This window comes from Aquarana catesbeiana, linkage group LG01 (assembly GCF_042186555.1).
Source record: "Aquarana catesbeiana isolate 2022-GZ linkage group LG01, ASM4218655v1, whole genome shotgun sequence".
Taxonomy (NCBI): domain Eukaryota; kingdom Metazoa; phylum Chordata; class Amphibia; order Anura; family Ranidae; genus Aquarana; species Aquarana catesbeiana.
The window spans coordinates 923,838,840-923,856,326 of record NC_133324.1 but is presented as its reverse complement, the minus strand read 5'-3'; the positions used below and the strand labels follow the sequence as shown (position 1 = coordinate 923,856,326).

The 17,487-nt window shown below is 44.2% G+C and overlaps 1 protein-coding gene across 1 annotated transcript in view; it reads left to right on the top strand.

Moving 5' to 3' along the window:
• The window catches only part of ATRN (attractin), a gene marked incomplete in the record, with an annotated part of 355,064 nt that overhangs the window by 80,037 nt on the left and 257,540 nt on the right, over window positions 1-17,487 (top strand). Inside the window, 1 exon segment of the mRNA XM_073611025.1 lies at window positions 1,905-2,018. Within this exon segment, the coding sequence (XP_073467126.1) occupies window positions 1,905-2,018 (114 nt within the window).

The window sequence follows — 17,487 nt, the reverse complement described above, 5'->3', positions numbered from 1 at the left end:
GCAGTTCCAATTCATCTGGGCATTTCCATAACGCTTAATCTTTCAAAGCAGTAGTCCCCAAACTGTGGCCTGGGGGCCAGATACGGCCCTTTGCTTTCTTTTATTTGGCCCTTGGGGCACTATTTCCTTCACGGACGCCAACTAAGGGGCACAATTTCTCCCAGTGACACCAACGATGGGGCACAGTTCCTCCCTTATGATACCAAGGATAGGATGCAATGAAACCAATGATGGGGGACAATTCCTCCCAATGACACCAATTATAGGGCCAAATTCCTCCCAATGACACCAATTATAGGGCCAAATTCCTCCCAATGACACCAATTATAGGGCCAAATTCCTCCCAATGACACCAATTATAGGGCCAAATTCCTCCCAATGACACCAATTATAGGGCCAAATTCCTCCCAATGACACCAATTATAGGGCCAAATTCCTCCCAATGACACCAATTATAGGGCCAAATTCCTCCCAATGACACCAATTATAGGGCCAAATTCCTCCCAATGACACCAATTATAGGGCCAAATTCCTCCCAATGACACCAATTATAGGGCCAAATTCCACCCAATGACACCAACAATGGGGCACAGTTCCTTCTAACGATACTAACAATGGGGCAAATTTCCTTCCAATGACACCAACAATCGGGTACAATTCCAACTGATAATACCAATGATGGGACGCTGTTCCTCCCAGTGACAGCAGCAGTGGGGCCCGATGACATAAATGATGGGGCACAATGCCACTTAACCACTTACCGACCAGCCGCCACAGTTTTACTGCAGCAATATGGCACAGCTGGGCGAAGCGACATTATGTTACGACGCTTCGCCCTGTGGCCATCCGATGCACTCCCCCCCCAGCCGATGCAAGTGCCCTGCAGTCAAGATCGCCGCTGACACACAGAAAACCGGGATCTGTGTGTGTAAACACAGAGTTTGCGGTTCTCTGAGGGGAGAAGAGACTGATCATCTGTTCATACAGAGTATGAACAGCGATCTATCTCTTCCCCTACACAGTCCCCTCCCCCCTTCAGTTAGAAACAGAAACAGGGAACACAATTAACCCCTTGATCGCCCCCTAGTGTTAACCCCTTCCCTGCCAGTGACATTTTTACAGTAATCAATGCATTTTTATAGCACTGATCGCTGTATTAATGCCAATGGTCCCAAAAATGTGTCAAAAGTGTCCGATGTATCTGCCATAATGTCGCAGTCCCAATAAAAATTGCATTACGCCATTACTAGTAAAACAAAAATTAATAATAATAATGCCATAAAACTATCTCCTATTTTGTAGACGCTATAACTTTTGCGCAACCCAATCAATATACTATATTAAAATATAATAATTTTTTTTTTTTTTTTTACCAAAAATATGTAGAAGTATACATATCGGCCTAAACTAAGGGAAAAAAATTGTTTATTTTATATATTTTTGATTGATATTTATCATGGCAAAAAGTAAAAAATATTGTGTATTTTTTCAAAATGGTCGCTCTTTTTTTGTTTATAGCACAAAAAAAAAACTGCAGAGGTGATTAAATGCCACCAAGAAAGCTCTATTTGTGGGAAAAAAAGGACGTGAATTTTGTTTGGGTTTAACGTCGCACGACTGCGCAATTGTCAGTTAAAGCGACGCAGTGCCGAATCGTAAAAAGTGCTCTGGTCAGGAAGGGGGTAAAATCTTTCGGGGCTGAAGTGGTTAAAGTGATACTGAAGTTAAAAAACTTTTTCTACCTTAATGCATTCCTTGCATTAAGGTAAAAAATGTTTTCTATTTCTCTGCCTCCTCCCCAACCCCCCCCCCTCCCTGTGTGAAGGGATAATTAGAGAGGGGAGAATAGATCCATTTTAGTGACATCTGAATTACTCATTGTAAGTTTTTGTTTCTGTCTCCAGACCCAACACAGTGCTGCGTCTCCGCTTCAACCACTTTGCTACAGAGTGCAGCTGGGATCATCTCTACGTGTACGATGGCGACTCCATCTACGCTCCTTTGGTCGCTGCTTTCAGGTAATCATTTACTTTTCTCTATTTTTGATTGTGTTTGGCATTCCAGCTTGGTTACACATTTTATAAAGCACACCATTTATCACTGGACAGTTATATATGAGATGATATAGACCAAAAGTACAGAAAGGTTGCATCGGTCTAGTGTATTACCACAGACACCATTTATTAATAAAAGTGGATAAAAATACTCACAAAGACTGTGAAGACACAAGCATGTAAAGTCCTATGACATGATCCATCTCCTTAAAGAGGAAGTAAATCCTGATGGGTTTTACTTCCTCTTTTTTTTTTTTTTTCCCCCTGCAAATTAAAAGCATAATGGGCTAGTATGCCTCGTTTGCACTTACCTGCAAACAAAGCCTGCGCTGTCCCCGCTTGTGGCAACATTCATCTTCACCCCTCTTCATTCCGGGGCCGTGGACTTAAGTGGTGGTAAAACCTTTTCCAGTCGCCATTCCAGTCTTTGCAGCAGTCCTTGTTTCCACTGCTGCAACCTGAATGGGAGGATTAGGCCCCTTTCACACGATCGGACCGTTCAGGTCCGCCTGTCAGTTTTGACGGCGGACCTGAACGGGCGCTCCATGTTAGTCTATGGAGCGTCGGATGTCAGCGGAGACATGTCCGCTGACATCCGATCCGCCGAAGAGCAGACGGATGGCCCTACGTCCAGGTCCGTCGCGATCGGATCGGGGGAGATCTGACGAAAACGGACACGCTGTCCGTTTTCGTCCGATCCCTCCATAGGCGGCAGCGGCACCTGACAAGCCCCTCCCCGCTCAGTGAGCAGAGAGGGACCTGTCATCCGCCGGCTCAGCGGAGATCAGCGGACAGATCTCCCGCTGAGCCGGCAGACCGAGGCGGGCTCCGTAGAAACGGAGTCCGCCTCATGTGAAAGGGGCCTTACACTCTGTCTCACCTTGTGCAGAGATTGTTTCAGTTAGCGGTACATCAATCTAAACATCAGCTGACTCAGAGTGATCGTCAATGGGGTCAGTTAAAGCGGAACTTTACCCATAACAAAAATAATATTCTTTAGGAAAGAAAATACATTCAACATATATAATTTTGCTACGTGCAATCAGTGCGGCCCTAGAAATTGAAAAATATAAAACAAAAAATTGTGCCAGGAATTATTAAAATAAACTAAAAAAAAATATATATTGCAAGTGGAATAATACATTTGAGAAAAGCAAATCTAAAATAAGGCAACAACCGTAGTAGTGAAATACTCAAATAGTGATAAACTAATGATGAATAAAATAAAACCAGCAATTATCCCAACAAAAAGAAAAAAATCCAAAAAAGAAAAAAATTAGAAAAAAAGGAAAACTAAAGCAATGTCCCAAAGTGATCCTTAAGAAAATCCATAAATAGTGTGCTTCCACAGGAGAAAAGGTGAATTGCAGGAAACGGAAGCTGTGACTCCAATATTCCTAATATAAATCAACATGTGTTCAGGTCAACACCCAAAAGTGAGGTAGCTTGCTTACCAAAAAGCCATGACTGCTGCTAGCAGTCTCTCCCAGCACAGGGAATTTTGAAAGTCTCCCCAGAACTTATAATTCTCCAAGACAGCCGTTCTTTCTATTCACACTGTGCTGGGGGGCCAATGCGATCCGTGGACTGTGATCCAGTGTGGGGAGTCCAATGATCCGATGTGATCACAACTCAATTGCATTTATTATATTGGAAGTTTTGTGATATTGAAACTTGGGGTGCTGGCTGCTCCACACTCTTTATTTTTTGCTAATTATAGAGCGCAGCGTTGACCTTAAGGTCTTTTTTTCTTTTTTTGACTTATATATAATTATGCTACCAACACGTGTGTGCTGTAAATTGCCTCCAGCATTGCTCCTGTTTGTCATTGCTGTTGGCTGCCATTTTACTGAAGCCCAGAGCCCCTGAACAGCAGTAAATCATAAAGCAGAACTAAACCCGGGATTGCTAACTATCACATTTTGCTTGTGTTTTCACATGTGCAGCACCATGGCAGTTGCAGATCAAACAGGAGCAGCTTCCTTGGCTGTAAGATAGGAGGGTTTAATTACGCTTTAAAGTGGTTGTTAAGCCACTCTAACCTCTATACACCATCAGCGCTGCCTCCTGTTGTAGTATCCCCCTCTGTGTGTGTTTTATAAAAATAAATGCTGCAAATACCTAATTTCACTGCCGAGATTGCGATCGCATGACTGGCCAGCTTTCTCCTTTCCTGCTCTGAGAGTGGGCGGGGCTGAGATTCCTCTGCTGATGTCAGTCTGGAGGAGAGAGCTGGCAGGTCATGTGATCGCAATATCGGCTCTTGAATGAGGTATTTACAGCATTTATATTTATAAATCATTCAGAGGGGGACACTGCAATAGGAGGCAGTGCTGATGGTGTATACAGGTTAGTGTTATGAGAGCAGCAGGAGGAGGGAGGGGGTGGTTCACACACAGAGAGGGGAGGGGGGAGGACACAGGAGCAGATAGCAGGCTGCTGATGACAGAGGCACATAAACTGACCATGGTGTCTGCTCTCAGCAGCCATGATACACCGTGGTCAGTTTACAGAAGGGAGGGGAGAAACTGGCAGGATCAGACAGGTTTTTTTTAGGTGTTACAGGGGGCCAAGTGACACAAGACAAGGCGCTGTGTCATATAGCATGCTTTAAAGCCGCAGGATCAATTTTTGTTGTTGTTTTTTGGTTAACAAATGCTTTAAGGCTGTAAGCAGGTCAGCCTCTACAAATTCGGCAGTGTCTAAAAATAAGGAGCATGTGCAGAGCCAGGTGAGACAGTGTATTACTGTACTATAAACAGTATAGGCACTTATTCTTAATGTTTTACAGAGCTATACCTGCAAAATTGATTTTTCTGACTAAAGTTCCATTTTAACTCTGCAGGTAAAAGTTAACAAACAGCAGCTGCCACCGTGTCTTAACGGAAGCACACTGTAGCAACACCGACTTTTAGCCCACGTTCACATCGGGCTGATTTGGCATGCGATTTCACATATCAGTGGCTATTGCTGGCAATGGCACGGCCCGAATCGGTACAGCGCCGCACTGATTCCCAAAAGTAGTTCCTGTACTACTTTTGGCGACTTCAGGGGGGGGGGGGGGGTTTCGGGCGGGCGATTTGTATAGGCATCTGTGCAGGAACCCCCACATATGTCTGTCAAATCGCCCCTGAAGTCTGACTGCATTGCCGGTTTGAAATCTGAACTCGCACGATTTCTGACCTGCAGTCACTGTGAACCTAAGCTGAAGAAATGTTTGAAACTCGTCACCACACTTAGGGGCCGGTTCAAACTGCAGCGGTGCGAATTTTGCGCAAATTTGATCCGATTGCGTTGCAAATTTTCGTTGCGAATTCTGGCGAATCTACTGCGATTCTACGGCAAATATTGCGAATTGGTTGTCAAATTGGGAGGGGATCGCGATTTTATGTCTGGCCAGCCATATAAAAAATAATGAATATCGCAGTGATGTGAATGTACAATTGCGTTTTCATTGCGAGTTCAATTGCAGTCTATGGAGCTGAATTCGCATCGCATACGGATCAAACTCGCACAGGACCCTTTTTGTACGCAGCTTAGATTCACAACGCACTATGTTATTTAAATGACTTGCGAATTTGAGCGATCGCAACGGCTCAAATTCGCAATAGAATTCGCAGCAGTGTGAACCGGCCCTCAGACAGGATCATAAACAGCAAGGATTCTTTTGTTTTTCTTTAGAAATTCAGCTAAAGAATATTTTCATATTGTTTTAATAGAAAAAAAAAACACAGAAAATGATCAAAACTGACAATAACTGCCAAATAACTAGGATTAAAATGGTACTTAGCAAAGTTTGCTTGGTCTTTCATTCCTGTGCAATTTACTTCAGAGTAGGTGCAGTTTGATGGAGCTAGTTGCTTTCTAATAACTCCAAGTATCCTTACCAGTTTTGATATTTCACATTCTGACAACCAGCACAGCACAGAATGAAATTGCCACTTGACAAACACCAAACATGATATGAATCCTATGTACAGTATGTTTTCTCGGAAGAGGTAATATGTCCTATCAGTTTTCTGCCCTTTGTAATTTAGGTTCTTGGTGTCTACCTGATCTTTATTTTCCTATACATTTGTTTACACACTTGTTATGTGTGTAATTTTATCATAGCAGAGATTATAGATTGTGTAGAGTTTGAGAGCTGGTGATGTATGAAAGGGTAGTTTTAGGTCAAGCAAAGCCAGATTTAAGGGCCGTACACTCAGGCTGAATATCTGGCGGTTCAATAAAAACCGGCCATCATTCAGCCCGTGTGTACGGCAGCCGGTCCGACAGAAGCCAGTTGTGTTCTGGTGAGTGGACTGTCCCCCTGTCAGAATACAATAGCTCAGTGGGGGGGGGGGGGAGATTGCTGTACTAACATTAGTACAGGATCGCCTCCCAAACTCTTCAGGTTTTTGTTGCTGGGTTAAACCTAAATAAAACGAATGGTGTGTACTAGGCTTTAGAAATGTCTGTTGCTTTTATATGGTGTCTCGCCTGTCTCAATGGAGGTTTACGAAAACCAATTACGACCAGGATGCATTGAAACTTGAGGGCTCTGCTAGAGGTTTTATGATATGGCAATCATGGTATTTTTCTTTTTAACTCTGCTTGTGCTGGTTATTTTACTATGGGTGAAGTGAAATGTATAGGTTCTCTGCCTGCCCTTAATCTTGATTTGTCACTAACTTGAGAGTTTTGGAGAAATTTGGTTATCACTGCATTCTATTCGACGTATTTTTTGGGTTGAACAGATCTTATTACCGTCACAATTATCGGTTTAAGTTCCTCTTTCGTGCTGTTTGCCCTTTTTCTCTATTTATATGCAAACTCAGGCTCCGAATATGCATGTTTAGGAGGAAACTTAGTTACAGGACCCTATAAATATTCAAGGCAAGATCCTGTGTACATTTAAAATAAATGACAGCATACCAGAATTAATACTTTTAAAAAGGAACCTCACCCTTGCTTTAAAAATTACAACAAAGGCACCTTTGGAAATGTTTAATAATGGCAATCTACAAACTCTCATTGGCTGTTATTTGTTACAGAAGTTTATGTATATTGTACATTCACATCAGTGCTGGAAGGCAAAAGAGCTAAGCCACTGTGCTCCCCGTTATTAGTTCTATGTACACATGTGCTAGTGCAGCGGTCGGCAACCATTGGTTGTCCATGAGAAAATTTTGATGGTCCGCAGGGGTTCTTCCGAATTTAACATTGTGGCAGAGGTATACTGCCCAATGTTTCCAGTGTTGTTTTCAACGTGTGCTGACCGTAAATGCTGTCAGTGCGCATTGATACCCGATGCCTCCTCTGTAGCTCTGCTCCTGTGAACTTAGAGGGGGGCGCCGGGAGTAGTGCAGAGAGCAGGAGGTGAAGGAGGGGACTTCCAATGGCAGTAGGAGCACCGTGTTTGAGCACATGTCTGGGTAAGGAGGTGAGATCCAATGATCAGTCTGTGTAAGGCAGCAGGGTGATGCAGAGAACGGGGCCATTTTGTGTGTGTGTATAAGGCAGCAGTGTGATCCAGGTGAAGGTTGGCAAAGACCTGGAGCGTTGTGTGTGTATAAGGCAGCAGTGTGATCCAGGGGGAGGAGGGCAGAGAGCTGGAGAATTGTGTGTGTATAAGGCAGCAGTGTGATCCAGGTGAAGGGTGGCAAAGACCTGGAGCATTGTGTGTATAAGGCAGCAGTGTGATCCAGGTGAAAGGGTGCCAAAGACCTGGAGCATTGTGTGTATAAAGCAGCAGTGTGATCCAGGGGGAGGGGGCAGAGAGCTGGAACATTGTGTGTGTGTGTGTATAAGGCAGCAGTGTGATGGGGGAGGGACTGAAAGCCGGAGCATCGTGTGTATAAGGCAGCAGTGTGATATAGGGGGAGGGGGAGAGAGCTGGAGTAGCGTGTGTGTGTGTATAAGGCAGTAGTGTGATCTGGGGGGGGACACACAGAGAGCCAGAGCATTGTGTGTGCATAAGGCAGTAGTGTGATCTGGGGGGGGGGGAGAGGGAGCCAGAGCATTGTGTGTGCATAAGGCAGTAGTGTGATCTGGGGGGGGGGGACAGAGAGCCAGAGCATTGTGTGTGCATAAGGCAGCAGTGTGATGGAGGGGGGGGGGGGACAGAGAGCCGGAGCATTGTGTGTATAAGGCAGCAGTGTGATCCAGGGGAAGGGGTGGGGGGGGGAGAGAGCCTGAGCATTGTGTGTATAAGGCAGTAGTGTGATCTGGGGGTGGGTGGGACAGAGAGCCAGAGCATTGTGCGCATAAGGCAGCAGTGTGATGGGGGTGGGGGGGCAGAGAGCCTGAGCATTGTGCGCATAAGGCAGCAGTGTGATTGGGGGGGGGGGGGCAGAGAGCCTGAGCATTGTGTGTATGAGGGAGCAGTGTGATGCGGGTGGGGGGGCAGAGAGCCTGAGCATGGTGTGTATGAGGCAGCAGTGTGATGGGGGTGGGGGGGGGGGGGGGCAGAGAGCCTGAGCATGGTGTGTATGAGGGAGCAGTGTGATGCGGGTGGGGGGGGGCAGAGAGCCTGAGCATTGTGTGTATGAGGCAGCAGTGTGATGGGGGTGGGGGGGGGCAGAGAGCCTGAGCATTGTGTGTATGAGGGAGCAGTGTGATGGGGGTGGGGGGGGGCAGAGAGCCTGAGCATGGTGTGTATGAGGCAGCAGTGTGATCCAGGGGGAGGAGGGGCAGAGAGCGGGAGCATTGTATGTCTATAAGGCATGTAAAATTCATATTTGTGGTCCACGGGATTCAAAATTGTGACTTTATTAAGTGGTCCGTGAGGTCCGAAAGGTTGACAACCACTGTGCTAGTGCAGTAACACACTATATATGCAACATACATGCACAGAGTAAACAATGGCATCTTCCTCTTGAAATGCATGTGATAAAAAATATGGTGGCTAGACTATAATAACTCAAATGTGTTTTTTGCTTTGTGGACATAGAGAGCTAGTTAAAAACATCAGCACACACAAAGGTATGAATAAAGGAGAGATTGTGTGTGTGAGAAAGGAAAAAAACCCAAAATATATATAATCATAAAAAAAAATGGCACCCCTATGCAGCATGGTTTTGGTGCAGGAAGGCGCATTTTATAAAGGGACTCGGGTATGTTCCTACGACTTGCATGGATTTCCAGTTCAGTAACAAAAGAAAAAGTGACGTGTTCTTTACAGTTCATTAGGCACAATGCAGTGATTTATTTTCATCATAACAAATAAAGCCTCTGTAAGCTTCAGGTTGTCAGGTTCCTCCATCTCGCAGCCCAAAAAATGTCAAGGTCTCAGCAATATGCATTTAGCTTATGTTTATTCTGATGGAAATTCCCCATTTAGTTTTCAATTTGTGACTGATAATAGGTTTCATTATAGAGCTTTTTCTGAAGAATGAGAGAGCTGTTCCTGGAATTTGTTCATTCTTTCTTGTAATTAGTAGGTTATTGAGTTACCTTCGTTGCCATCAGTTTGTTCAGGCATGTTATTCTTTAATTCATTGCCACTTTTATTAATTAACCTGCTGTTTATCTTGGTGGTTCATAGAAAGTGGGTGACACTGCTGGCCTTGTGCATGTGGTGGTTGGATGTGGAATCTCAGAACTGCTTTACAAGATAAATACGTTTTAACGTTTCTATTTTTATAACTATTAAACTGGTTGTAAAGGCTGAAAGTTTTTTTTTTTTTACCTTCATGCATTCTATGCATGAAGGTAAAAAACCTTCTGTGTGATTCTCCCCCCACAACCCCCAATACTCACCTGAGCCCCCTCTTGATCCAGCAATGTGCACGAGAGCCTCGGCTGTCCCTGGACTCCCTCTCCTTACAGGTTGAGAAGCAGCTAATTGGTCACAGCCAGTGAGCCAATAAGGAAAGGGGGGGGGGGCCGTGGCTCTGTATCTTATGGATGCATAGAGCAGGGTTTGTGAGCGAGCACGCACCAGTGCCCCCATAGCAAGCAGCTTGTAGAAATTTTCCTGCTACAGGGCGGCAGCTGTGCGCGCCGGATCACTTTCACCTGCAGGGGGGTGTGCCGCTTCTGCTGGGAATATTTACAACAGAAGCTGATCTGCGGGTGTCGGCACTTGCTGGTAAACGGATCTGCCTATGTGTAAACAAGGAAGATCCCAGTTCTGACAGGGGGAAGGCATGGGTTCTCTGTTCTTAGAAAGCAGGGACTAGAATCCATTTCTTGCCCTAGTAAAAGCAGCACACATAGTAAACGCAAACACTGGCTAGGCACACATTTAAACCTTTGATCGCCCTAGATGTTTAACCCCTTCCCAGCCATTAGTACCATTTGTACAGTGATGGTGCATATTTTTAGCACCGATCACTGTATTAGTGTCACTGTTTCCTGCAAAGTATCAGTTCGTTCCCGATTTGTCGGCCATAATATCGCAGTCCCGCTAAAAGGCACTGATGGCTGCTATTAATAGTAAAAAAATTTTTTTTAAATATCCCATAGTTTGAAGACGCTATAACGTTTGCGCAAACCAATCAATATGCACTTATTGGGATTTTTTTTTTTTTTTTACCAGAAATACAGTGCACCTGTAAAGTATTCACAGTGCTTCACTTTTTCCACATTCTGTTATGTTGCAGCTTTATTCCAAAATGGATTAAATGAATGCTTTTTCTCAAAATTCTACAAACAATACCCCATAATGATAAAGTGAAAGAAGTTTGAAATCTTTGAAAAATTTTTTATAAATAAAAAATGAAAAAAATCCCATGTACATACAGTAAGTATTCACAGCCTTTGCTCAATACTTTGTTAAAGCACCTTTGGCATCAATTACAGCCTTAAGTCTTTTTTGAGTATGATGCTACAAGCTTGGTACACCTATTTTTGGGCAGCTTCTCCCATTCTTCTTTGCAGGACCTCTCAAGCTCCATCAGGTTGGATGTGGAGCATCGGTGCACAGCCATTTTCAGATCTCTCCAGAGATGTTCAATCGGGTTCAAGTCTGGACTCTGACTGGGCCATTCACAGAGTTGTCCCATAACCACTCCTTTGTTATCTTGGCTGTGTGCTTAGGGTCGATGTCCTGTTGGAAGATAAACCCTCGCCCCAGTCTGAGTTCCAGAGATCGCTCTGGAGCAGGTTTTCATCAAGGATGTCTCTGTACATTGCTGCAATCATCTTTTCCTCAATCCTGACTAGTCTCCAAATTCCTGCCGCTAAAAAACATCCCCACAGCATAAAGCTGCCACCACCATGCTTCACTGTAGGGATGGTATTGCTCAGGTGATGAGCGGTGCCTGGTTTCCTCCAGACATGACTCTTGCCATTCAGGCCAAAGAGTTCAATCTTTCTTTCATCAGACCAGAGAATTTTGTTTCTCAGAATCCTTCAGGTGCCTTTTAGCAAACTCCACGCGGGCTGTCATGTGCCTTTTACTGAGGAGTGGCTTCCGTCTGGCCACTCTACCATACAGGCCTGATTGGTGCAGTGCTGCAGAGATGGTTGTTCTTCTTGAAGGTTCTCCTCTCTCCACGCTGGTGCTCTGTCAGAGTGACCATTGAGTTCTTGGTCATCTCCCCAACTAAGGTCCTTCATCCCCCAATCTCTCAGTTTGGGCAGGTGGCCCGCTCTAGGAAGAGAGTCCTGGTGGTTTCAAACTTCTTCCATTTACTGATGATGGAGGCCACGGTGCTCATTGGGACCTTCAATGCTACAGAAATGTTTCTGTACCCTTCCCCAGATCTGTGCCTCCATAAAATCCTTTCGCAGAGGTCTACAGACAATTCCTTGGACTTCATGACTTGGTTTGTGCTCTGACATGCACTGTTAACTGTGGGACCTTATATAAACAAGTGTGTGCCTTTCCACGTCATATCCAATCAACTGAATTTACCACTGGTGGACTCCAATCAAGTTCTAGAAACATCTCAAGGATGATCCGTGGAAATAGGATGTACCTGAAATCAATTTTGAGTGTCATGGCAAAGGCTTGGAATACTTGCAGTGGATATAAAAGTCTATACACCCCTGTTAAATTGTCAGGTTTCTGTGATGTAAAAAATTGCGACAAAGATAAATCATTTCAGAACTTTTTCAAGATGTGCAATGCTGATAGACTCATACCCAAAAAGACTAAGTGCTGTAAAATGGCAACTTTCTATCTCGCACGGTATTTGTACAACAATTTTTCAAACGCCTTTTTTTTTTTTGGAAAAAAACATTTCATGATTTAAAAAATAACAAAACAGTAAAGTTAGCCCAATTTTATTGAATAATGTGAAAGATGTTACGCTGAGTAAATAGATACCCAACATGTTATGCTTTAAAATTGCGCACTCATGAAATGACGCCAAACTTCGCTACTTAAAAATCTCCATAGGCGACGCTTTAAATTTTTTTTTTACAGGTTGCGTGTTTAGAGTTAGAGGAGGTCTAGTGCTATAATTGTTGCTCGCGCTCTAATGCACGCGGCGATGCCTCACGTGTGGTTTGAACAGCGTTTACATATGTGGGCGGGACTTGCGTGTGCATTCGCTTCTGAGCGCGAGCTACCAGGGACAGGGGCGTTTTTAAATTATTTTTTTTTTCCATGTTCTTTTACATTTTTTTTTTTTTTTTTAATCACTTTTCTTCCTATTACAAGGAATATAAACATCCGTTGTAATAGGAATTGTTCGTGACAGGTCCACTTTATGGAGAGATGCGGGGTCAATAATACCCCACATTTCTTCTCCAGATTGGAAAGCATGAGAGGAAAAAAAATCCACGATCTCATGCCTACCAGCCACGATTGCGGCTTTGTTTACATCCACGGCCCGGACGTGACGTCATAACGTCGCCCCCAGGCCCCCGACGGTCATAGAGATGACTGGTGAACATCTGGTCATCGAAAATCTCTATGGTCGTCATCCGGCGGCGGACGATTCTTTCTCCGGGTCCCCGATTGCACAGGAAAGCCCGGAGAAGCTCCGAATGGCGGCAGGACGGGGGGGGGGGGGGCAGAGGGATGTCCCCTCCCGTCGCCTGTAAGAACGATCAAGCGCGCAAAACTGCCCCTATGATCGTTCTTATACTGCACAGAATCGCTGTGCAAAACAAGGATATCTGAATGATGCCTGTAGCTGCAGGTATCCTTCAGATATTCCCACTGAAAGTCAAAGACGTCATATGATGTCTTTGGGCGGGAAGTGGTTAAGGGTGTGCACACTTATACAACCAAATTATTTATATATTTTCTATTTTTACTTCCCTCCTCCTAAAAGAATTTAGTTTGTTGTTCAAGTGATATGTGTGTGGATGCGCTGCTCTCATTTATACTCTCTTTCCTATCTATATATATCCTATCTGTTAGACATAATATTATTCACCATCCACCTATTTAAATATATCACATTAAACAACAATCATATGCAAATTGTGTAAATCATATATAAGTCCGGTGGCATGTATCACTTGATAATAAAGTTCCTTCATATATGCTTGCAAATCTTCCGTTAGTTTGCCGTGATCGGCGTGCTCTTGTGTTCAATCAATTTAAAGTGACTTAGTGCTTCACCACCACCTGTGAGATTGGCCACTCACCAGATATTTCTTTAAAACTGCACCTTTGGTTCATTCATAGGGATAACCACTCCGCTCAAAGGGAACTTCTCCAATAGCTATACTAGGGCCTTAGTGTTCCTCATAAAAATGGATGAAAACGATCATCGCACAATAACGTTTAAAACCTTTATTTCATAAAACACAAAAAAACTATGCACTCACATTTCCAAGTGCCATTATGCCGGCACAGAGCTTTTCCAGCAGTTAGGGACAGGGTGGGCGCTGCAGCCCGGTTCGCCTGGTGTATGCTATGCTGTCTCCGTGTGCCGCTTGCGTTCCCCCCTTGTGTTCGTTCGCGTCCTCACCAATCACGCTCGTTCCCGGTCACGTGGGTGCAATAATCTCCCAGCAGCCTCTGTTCAAGTGAGTTGTACAGTTTATAGTTCACATTAAACTGATTGTAAAGTCTTGTTTTTTTTATTCAGTAAAAATAACAAACTTGCTATACTTGCCTGCGCTGTACAGTTGGTTTTGCACAGAGCAGCCCAGATCCTCCTCTTCTCAGGTCCCACTTTGCTGCTCCTGGCCCCTCCCTCATGTTGAGTGCCCCCAAAGCAAGCAAGCAAGCAGCTGGGGGCACCTGATCCGAGTCGCAGCTCTGTGTGTCTAATCTGACTTGGAGCTGTGGCCCATGCCCCACCCCATCTCCTAATTGGCTGACTGACTTTGACAGCAGCCGGAGCCAATAGCGCCGCTGCTGTGTCTCAACCAATCATGAGGGAGAGTCTTGGACGGCCAAGACATTCGTGGACATTGCTGGACAGAAAGGGGAATCGGGTAAGTGTTAGGGGGTGCTGGGGAGCTGCTGCATACAGAGGGCTTTTTATCTTGATGCATAGTATGCATTAAGATAAAAAAAAAAGCTTCTGCCTTTACAATCCCTTTAAAGGTGAAAGAAGTTCTGAAATGATTTATCTTTGTCTCATTTTTTTACATCGCAGAAACCTGACATTTTAACAGGGGTGTGTAGACTTTTTATATCCACTGTATGTACAGTACATGTGATTTTGTTTTTGTGTTTTTTTTATCTTTAATACATTTTCAAAGATTTGAAACAAACTTCTTTCACGTTGTCATTATGGGGTATTGCTTGCAGAATTTTGAGGAAAATAATGAATCCATTTTGCAATAAGCCTGTAACATAACAAAATGTGGAAAAAGTGAAGTGCTGTGAATACTTTCCGGATGCACTGTATGTAGTGGAATACATATTGGCCTAAATTGATGAAGAAATTAGATTTTTTTTTTCATTTTTTTTTTTTATTGGATGTGTTTATAGTAAAAACATATATATTTTTTTTCTTAAATTTTTTTCTTCTTTTTTTTTTTTGTTTGCTTATAGCGCAAAAAATAAAAACTGCAGAGGTGATCAAATACAACCAAAAGAAAGCTCTATTTGTGGGGAAAAAAAGGACAAAAATGTTATTTGGGTACATCGTCACACAACTGGACAATTGTCAGTTAATGTAATGCAGTGCCGTAAACCTTTCCGGAGCTGAAGTGGTTAAGCAAATTGCTAGCAGGCTTTCAACAAGCTTGAAGTAGTGCTGAAGCGAACTAAAAACGTAAAATTCAAAATGTGTTTTTTTTTTTTTTTATTTTTTTTTTTTTTTTGTGGTTTTTAGTTTTATATAGTGAGGAGAAAAACCCAAGTAATGAGCAGATCCCAACAGATAACACAGCTGGACAATTGTCTCAGCCAGTGTGGCCTCTCCGCTTTAATATTTTATGTTCTGTACTAGATGAGTATTATTTACCATTATTACACATTTTCAGGATTTACCACTACTGATCCCTTCATACAATTGTCTCTTAGAACTGAGAAGCTCATTACTGAGTGGAAAAGAGACGTCTTCACTCGGTGCTCAGAGGTCTTTCATTCTCATCTCTTTTTAAAAGGAGACAAAGTAGGACAAAGGACACAGATATCACCATAAAAAGGATTTAATGGTACAATAAAAGAATAAAAGCATTAATAAAACCATTGAGTTGGGCGCACCTTGAAACCAGAGCGAAGGTCTGCAAATCCATTCTGGACTAAGCTTTTGCCAGAAGTAACCCCGGATCCCGCAATGACACGCTCATGTGGATTTCGGACATCGGGAACACCCACGCAGCTGATTGCTATGTCACTACTGAGATGTTTCTAAAGCCTGGTATATGCTATCCATTTTTTTTTTTTTTCGTTCAACCCATTGGGCTGAAAGAATAAAAACTGAAAAGCGCAAAAGTAGCCGCTGTACTAACTGTCCGATGCTAGTACAGCAATCTTCCCACTTAGCTATTGTGTTCTGACAGGGGGATTGCCCCCCCCCCGCCAGAACACACTGGTCAGCACTCAACGCATTGATCGGCTGATCTTTTCTCGATCATGCCCCTTCAGCAGAAGCCGGACAGGCTGCCGTACACACTGGCCTAATGTCAGCTGTCGTCTCTTGAACCGGCCAATACTGCCCGATATTCTGCCCATGTGTACGGGACTTAAGGCAAGCCATATATAATGCGATTTTTTTTCTTTCCTGCATCCACGGGTTGCAAGAAAGAGAATAGGTCGATTCCACCATCAACTCTAAATGTGTTGGTGGGGGGAATACCTCCCCACAGTGCTGTTGTGTTCTTCAGGCAGGGGGGTTCGGCGGCGCTGCCCTTCAATTTCAGTGGGAAGGGGCGCTTTTGGAGTGGTGTATTCACCACTCCTACAGCCCTGCAAAGAAGCTGCTTGCAGGACTTTTTTTGACGTCCTGCATTACTGCTGGTGGGTATACCCGCAGGCAGTTATCGAATGCAGAAATCCAACGGGCTGGTTGTACTGAAGTCTATCGATGGATCAACTTCTGTACAATCAGCCAGCCCATAGATGTATCGAATCTCGGCCGGTGCTTGCTGAACCAGCCAGGTTTCAGTCCTATGTCTTAAAAGAGAAGTATGGGTTTTTTTTTTTTTTTGCCTATTCATACTTACCTAGGTCGATGCAGCGTTGGTCCGATGCTGCATCTGTCCCCCGACACCTCTGCACTGAGAACCGAGCAATCGAACATCGCCGATGGCTTGGTTACATAGTAGATGAGGTTGAAAAAAGACACAAGTCCAACCTATGTGTGTGATTATATGTCAGTATTACATTGTATATCCCTGTATGTTGTGGTCGTTCAGGTGCTTATCTAATCGTTTTTTGAAACTATCGATGCCCCCCCCGCTGAGACCACCTCCTGTGGAAGGGAATTCCACATCCTTGCCGCTCTTACAGTAAAGAATCCTCTACGTAGTTTAAGGTTAAACCTCCTTTCTTCTAATTTTAATGAGTGGCCACGTGTCCTGTTAAACTCCCTTCCGCGAAAAAGTATTATCCCTATTGTGGGGTCACCAGTACGGTATTTGTAAATTGAAATCATATCCCCTTTCAAGCGTCTCTTCTCCAGAGAGTATAAGTTCAGTGCTCGCAACCTTTCCTCATAACTAAGATCCTCCAGACCCTTTATTAGTTTTGTTGCCCTTCTTTGTACTCACTCCATTTCCAGTACATCCTTCCTGATGACTGGTGCCCAGAACTGGACAGCATACTCCAGGTGCGGCCGGACCAGAGTCTTGTAGAGCGGGAGAATATCCTCACCGATCCCCGAGCAGAGAGCCGTTGCCTTTCTGTCAGCAGCTCTCCTCTCTGCTCTTCCACACTCACCGGAGTGCTGAGCTGTGGAGGGGGCGGGGAGTGGCCGTCTCAGGCTCTCAGTGGCTCACTGAGAGCCTGAGACAGTCATCAGTCCAGGCACCTGGCGGATCCAGACTTTGTCGGGATGACGCCGTCCCTGGATTGATTCCTGTGACGTCAGCAGAGAGCGAACTTCAGTCCGCTCTCTGTTGAAAAGGGGTCACAGGAGTGCAA